Here is a 7,332-nt window from a genome sequence, read left to right on the forward strand (position 1 = left end):
CAGCTACCGGGTCAGATCCACCTGGAACAGTCGACGGTCCAGCATCTGCAGTAGATTATTTTGTCAATCTACTTATTACTATATTCATTTCTGACTGCCACGCTGTCACTTGTTCTTGCCACTATCGTAATTGCCGATTCTCAGCCCAGGATTCAAGCAACTCATCAGTTAATTGGGTGACTTTAAGTTTCATTTGTTCAAACTCTGGTAACATATGTGAAGATGATTGGCTAGAACGATTGGTGGTAGATGGATATAACAAATTAGCTTGGGAGCCCAGTCCGTATATTCGACCCTTTCTATTCCGACCACTAACAGCTTGATAGAAGATGTCGTGTTCATTAACTGTAGGCGATGAGGACTCTCCGGTACTTGCGGATGATGAAGATGCCTCCGCACTCAATCTTTCATATTTTTCCTATAAAATTAAAATATTCATGTAAATGAATTAAAAAATTATTTTAAAATAAAAATCTTAATTTAATTTATAAAACACACTTACAGCGACGGCCCTAGATCTGTCATCGACCCACACTTCTTCTCCTTGATTATCTTTCCTAGTGTGGGTTCTCCTGAAGAATTCAAACTCATTGGGCTCACGATTCAATTCAGTTGCCTGTATAAGAAATTAATAAATAATATAGTAAATAATATAGTAAACTTATAATTTAAATAAATTAAAAAATATATATAACTTAGCATAAGTAATTACCAGCCTTCTTCGAGTCAAGGAGAATGGAATGGACCCGTCAGTGTGGAGCGACCCACCGGTCTCAGAAGCACGATTTTTTTTTATTTTGTGTGGCAATTTTTTTGTTGCTTTCTTCTGCCCACTTTGCATCAAGTGCCTTACGCACGTCGGGATCCATCCACATTGCTTCGTCTTCCCCATTTCTAATTCGATGCAAATGGCTCCTAAAACTTCGTCTACCAGACTTATTCCATGTGAGCCATATGCGATCATTCTCCTCGGGTTGCCAGAAATACGTCTTCTACATTAAGTTAAGAAACATATATATATATATATATAAGAATTTAAATACAAACTTATATTAATAAAAAATTATAAATTAACTTACGTTAAATTCTTCAAGCCACATCCTTCGTATTATTTCTGGCACTTCATCCCAATGAATCCACGGTTCGGTGTATCGTGCCCTCCAAATCTTTCCCAATTTGCTTGGTGGGCCACTCTCAGGGATAAAACTGTCAAACACAAAATATATATATATATATATTCATTTGCAAGTAATAAGTTTAAAATAATAAATACGATACTCACTGATTACACTGTTCATCGCAAGATAAGTATTTTCGACCGTCTCCTCGACTGATGCCAACCGGGTCAGTTGGAATGGGCTCAGAGTCTTGTGCAGAAGCAGATGATGAATTGAGTCCTTGCGGTGTCGGCATGAATGTGTATGGGGAATGTCTGTCTGGCATATGAGAAGTTCCCCTAACATATTGGCCACTCGGTGGTACAACATCTGGTGGGTAGAAAGTAGGTGGAACACCATAATAACCCCATGGAGGCATCGTGGTTCCAGGATATGGAAATTGATGAGGCATGGGAGCAAAAGGTTGTGAGGGTGGTGGTGGGGGTGGTGACTGGAGATTGAATTGTGTGGATTGAACAACAGGTGTGGAGTCAGAAGAAGAATATTGCGAACCAGAATTGGCATCTGGAAAATGTGTGGTCTTATAAGATGTTCTACTTCTACCTCTTGCCCTACCCGAAGGTGTTGAATGTTCTGACATCTATTTCGATAATTATATATATATATGAAAAAAAAAATTACATTAACATCAAAGTCATCATACTAAAAGTATAGGTACACAAATTATAAATATTCATATTTTAAAAATACAAAGGTTATTAATTAGCATGCACAAAAAAAAAAAAAAAACCATAAAACTATCAGTCATCTTCTTCTATATATTCATCAATGTCTTCCTGGTCACTATCTCTGTCATCAGATAATATATCTTCCTCGTTTTCTTCTGAAACAGATTCTTCATACATATCATTTTCTTCTTCCTCAATAATATTGGAGACATCAACTTCCTCTACTAGCCCATTATCATCTTGTAAAGTGCCTCCAAGGTCAATATTTACATCAATTACAGGCCGTTGCAATATTTCATCCTCTTGAAAAGGCTCTTCCATATTAGCTTCAGGAGCATTTATTGTACCTCGTGCCTTTGTTTTAATTACAACCATCCAACCATTTTTTTCACGACAATAATCAAGGTAAGGCGCGTAATACACTTGTTCAGCTTGTTGGGCAAATATGAATGGATCATATTTCCTATATCCTCTTGATGATCGAATGTCTACAATTTCATATTTATCATGAATTTTAGTTCCTCGTGGACTTGGATCATACCATTTACATTTGAACAAAATTACTCTTTTTATTGGTAAGCCTGCATATTCTAACTCAAGTATGTCTATAAGTTTTCCATAATAATTCATATGTGAAGCTCCACCTCCCGACGAAGACACGCAAACACCATAATTTTCTGTCGACCTACTCTGACTCCATTCAACAGTATGAAATTTGTATCCATTGACGAAATACATTGGCCAATATTTCACGTTGGGAGTTGGCCCCCACCCTATGCTCTGAATTAGTGGGTCTGCAATAACTTCGCCACTCAAATTCACCTAACCAAATATTTTCATCAATTTATGTATACATAATTAATATTAAATTAAGAAATATCTTAAACTTTACAAACTTACATGATTATGGAACCAAACACAAAAATGCTCCTCAATTTGTTTGTTTAATTCTTCGTCACTAATTACTGACGATAATTCATGTAACATGTTTGTGTACATGCTGAAACATTAAAATATATATATCAACATAATATGAACAAAATTATTAATATGAAGTCATAAATATATTAATATAATTAAGTTTGGGTTCTTACTCAATATAAGGTTCGACCTCTGGCGTATTTAGCAATATATATAACTTTGCTGTTTGGAACTCATTCACATCCAACCATCTTTTTTTCATTGGACCAGCTGCACGACCTGGATAATTGAAGATAGAAATTTGTGGATGCGAAGATTCTCCCCCATCATCATTTCGAGGGGCTCTCGTCCTCCTTGATTGAATATTTGATTCAAAATAATATGAACCAAATGTGGCTGTCTCCTCAATTAAATATGCCTCACAAATAGATCCTTCTATGCGAGCCTTATTCCGAACTTTCTTCTTTAAAGTATTGAGAAACCTAAATCATTTTAAAGTTATCTTAATTTATGAAAAAGAACATAATAAACTATACGACAAAATCAATAAATTATATGAATATAAAATTTATTACCGTTCAAATGGATACATCCATCTGTATTGGATTGGCCCTCCGACCTTTGCTTCGTAAACCAAATGTACCGGGAGATGTTCCATTGAGTTAAACCATCCAGGCGAAAATACACGCTCTATTTTGCATAGAATGATTGGGATATTCTGTTCCATAACTTCCAAATGTTCAGTTCTTAACATTGTTGAGCATATTTCTTTGAAAAACTGGCATAATTCAGTTATTGGACTCCAAATTCGATCTGGTAATCCTGAAAATGCCGTTGGAAGTAACCGCTCCATAAGAACATGACAATCATGACTCTTCAAGCCAAACAATTTTCCATTCTTCATATCAACACATCTGCCCAATCTAGATGCATACCCGTCAGGGAGTTTAAGTTCTTTTATCCATTTCAAAATACTTAACTTTTGTTCTCTTGTGAAAGCATATTTACCCCCACCGCGTTCTACTAATTCCAACTCCTTCCACCTGCAATATTCTTTCAGGTCCATTCTAGCTTTGCTATTATCTTTAGTTTTACCTTTTACATCCATGATTGTATTGAAAATATTATCAAAAATATTCTTCTCGATGTGCATGACATCTAAATTGCGTCGGATAAGATTATCTTTTCAATATGGCAAATCCCAAAAAATACTTCTTTTTGTCCAATTGTGTTGCATACCATATCCGATCATAACACAATTTTGTTGTTCTAAAATAGACGGGACATTACATACTCTACCAAATACGTTTTCTCCACTTAAACGAGGAGGTGAATAAGAATTATCAATTTTATTTTTTCGAAATGCAGTTGTATTCCTTCGAAAAGGGTCATCTATTGGCAAAAATTGTCGGTGACAATCAAAATATGATGTTTTCCCACCGTACTTGAGATTAAAAGCTTTTGTGTTTTCCATACAATACGGGCATGCTAATCTACCTGATGTCATCCAACCAGATAACATTCCATATGTAGGAAAATCATTGACAGTTCACAACAGAGCTGCTTTCATCATAAAATTTTGCTTTGTAGATATGTCATAAGTCAACACTCCTTCGTGCCAAAGCAATTTCAATTCATCAATTAAAGGCTGTAAAAATACGTCTATCTTACTTTTGGGATTTGAAGGACCCGGAATAATAACCGTTAAAAACATAAACTCTCTTTTCAAACATAATCCAGGAGGCAAATTATATAGAGTCACAATTACTGGCCAACAAGAGTACGGGCGACCCGATTGACCATATGGAGTGAACCCATCTACACACAAACCAAGCCTTACATTTCTAGGATCAGCAGAGAAGTCAGGATGTGTCCGATCAAAATATTTCCATGCTTCACCGTCAGACGGGTGAGACAATACCCCAAACTCTCTCCGATTTTCATAGTGCCACCTCATGTTCGAAACAGTAATGGTTGAAGCATAGATTCTTTGCAATCTTGGTATGAGAGGCAAATACCACATTCTCTTAAAAGGAATTTCTTTAAATTTTCCTGTGCTACTTCTTGCAGACTTAAAACGAGGATGACTACAAAACTTATAACTCCTCTCAAATTGATCATCCTTATAATATAACATACAACTATTTGGACAACAATCAATCTTCTGACAACCAAGTCCAAGCTTAGAAACCAACTTTTTAGTATGATAAAAGTCATCGGGCACACGATTACCAGTTGACATTGTATGTTGCATAAACTGCATGATTTCATTATAACAACCTTCAGGCATGTTGTAATAAGATTTAATGCTCAACATCCTAACTGCAGCAGAAAGTTCACTCTCTGCATCACAACCCGAGTATAATGGGGATTGTGCAGCAGATAACATCTCATAAAATGCTTTTACATTTTCATTAGGTGGTTCCTCAATATTGTACGACTGATAACCACTTTCGCTAAACGCTCCTTGCATTGTAGCAGGCGCATGTGACGGTCCTGCTGCATCCATTACCATTTGCTCATACGGATTAAACTGATCTCTAAAATTATCTTGTCTATAATATTCATTTACAATAACATTTTGAGGCATTATTGGCATTTCTTCCCCATGGTTCGTCCAATAATAATACCCTTTCATAAACCCATGCTTACAAAGATCCCTTTTCACCTCATTAACTAGTTTAAACTTCAAACACTCACATTTTATACAAGGACATTTCAACACTCCTAGCCTTATGAAACTTTCTTGAGAAGATGCAAGTTGAATAAACTCATCAACACCAGCATAAAATTCAGGAGTGATCTCACCCCTTCTTGGCATACACCAATTATCAATCCATCGACGATGCAACGGAGCTTCCATTTTCAATTCAAAAAAATTGTATAACAAGCACAATTCCTAATAGATATTTTATCCTGAAAACTAACCAAATTATATTTCATCATTTCATACTGTCATAAGTAATTGATAAATATGAACAAAAAATAAATATAATAATAAATAATTTATTGAGATAAATTTTGCATCTTTTTTATAAATTAAGATAATAAATAATTAAGATAAATTTTAATATTTTTACTTAACTCTACATGTTTGAATTGAATTTTTTTTAAATACTTATTTAAATTTGTATTTCCTTTAATACTTAAACAATTATTATAATTTTTAATTGTTACATTTTTTATTTTATTTTGATTTGAGTAATTAAGAACAATATGGTTAAAATAATGTATCTAATATATTTTCTAAGTTAGCTATAAATGTCTCACTTTGAAATTTAAAATCCATTAGTGTACTTATTTTATTTTATAACAACAAATTATATTACTCATTAATAGTATTTTATTTTTAATATTGTAATAAATAAATATTTCAATTTAAATATTTATCTAATTTATTTCTCATGTAATTTTTAATTTTTAGTGTTTAATTTAAATAAAAAATTAAATTGTATACCTTTTTAAATTCATTTTAATTTTTAAAATAATTATCTAATTTATTTCATACATTATTTTAAATATTCTAATTTTACTTTTATTTATTATTTTTAATGTTTTAAACAAAAAAAAAATTAATTTTTAATGTCTATACTTAATCTTATGGCAACAAAATATATGTTTTCATAAATATTGTATTTACTTTTAGTATTTTATTTTTAACGTATTTTATTTAAAATTACAATATTTTAAATTAAAAATCTGTTTTAAATTAAAAAAAAAATAAATATTATTAATATAATTACATAACAAAATAACTAGAGAAATAATTTATAAACAATTAATAAAATTCACATTTTAATTTCTAAACATTACAAATAATATAAACAATTAAAATAAAACCTAAACTAATTTAAATAAAATAATCATTAAACTCAACATACATACTAAACACAAAAATAAATTAACTATTAAATAAAACTAACGCAATTTAAACTTTTATTTCCTTTACTACTTAAACAATTATTCAAATTATGATTTGTTACATTTTTTATTTTATTTTCGTTGAGTTATTAAAAATATTAATGTTAAATTTATTGTTATAAAAACTAATAATTTTTCATGGTAAAATTTTATTTTGTATTTTTATTCCTTAATTTTTAAGAAAATATATTCGGTAGTGTATTTTTAGTGTTTACTTTTTTATTGCATTTTATTTTTAATATTGCATTTCTTATATATTTTAATTTAAATATTTATCTAATTAATTTCTCATATTATTTTTCAATTTTAGTGTTTTATTTTAAATAATAACCTTAATCTATACCTTTTTAATTTTAAAAATAATTATCTAATTTATTTCATATGTTAGTTTTAAAATTTTTAATTAAAATTTTATTTATTATTTATTATTTTTTATATTTTAAATAGAATTCTTTTATATTTTTAATAGAATTTTTTTAATTTTTTAATGTATACACTTAAATATTTTCTTATGACAATAAAATATATGCTTTCTTAAATAGTAAATTTATTTTTAGTATATAATTTTTTATGTATTTTATTTAAAATTACAATATTTTTCATTAAAAATATATCTAAACTTAAAAATAAAAAAATAAACATTA

The 7,332-nt window shown here is 30.6% G+C and overlaps 1 protein-coding gene across 1 annotated transcript; it reads right to left on the minus strand.

The window, feature by feature from the left end:
* Positions 1-4,316: 4,316 nt before the first annotated feature.
* On the minus strand, positions 4,317-5,630 carry LOC127802254 (uncharacterized). Its single transcript, XM_052337998.1, has one exon. The coding sequence runs from the start codon at positions 5,628-5,630 to the stop codon at positions 4,317-4,319; it is 1,314 nt and encodes a 437-aa protein (XP_052193958.1).
* Positions 5,631-7,332: the final 1,702 nt, after the last annotated feature.

Source organism: Diospyros lotus, chromosome 1 (assembly GCF_014633365.1).
Source record: "Diospyros lotus cultivar Yz01 chromosome 1, ASM1463336v1, whole genome shotgun sequence".
In the NCBI taxonomy this organism is placed as follows: Eukaryota; Viridiplantae; Streptophyta; class Magnoliopsida; order Ericales; family Ebenaceae; genus Diospyros; species Diospyros lotus.

Coding starts and splice junctions, on each gene's coding strand:
- LOC127802254 (XM_052337998.1), bottom strand. CDS start 5,630: ATGGAAGCTCCGTTGCATCGTCGATGGATTGATAATTGGTGTATGCCA.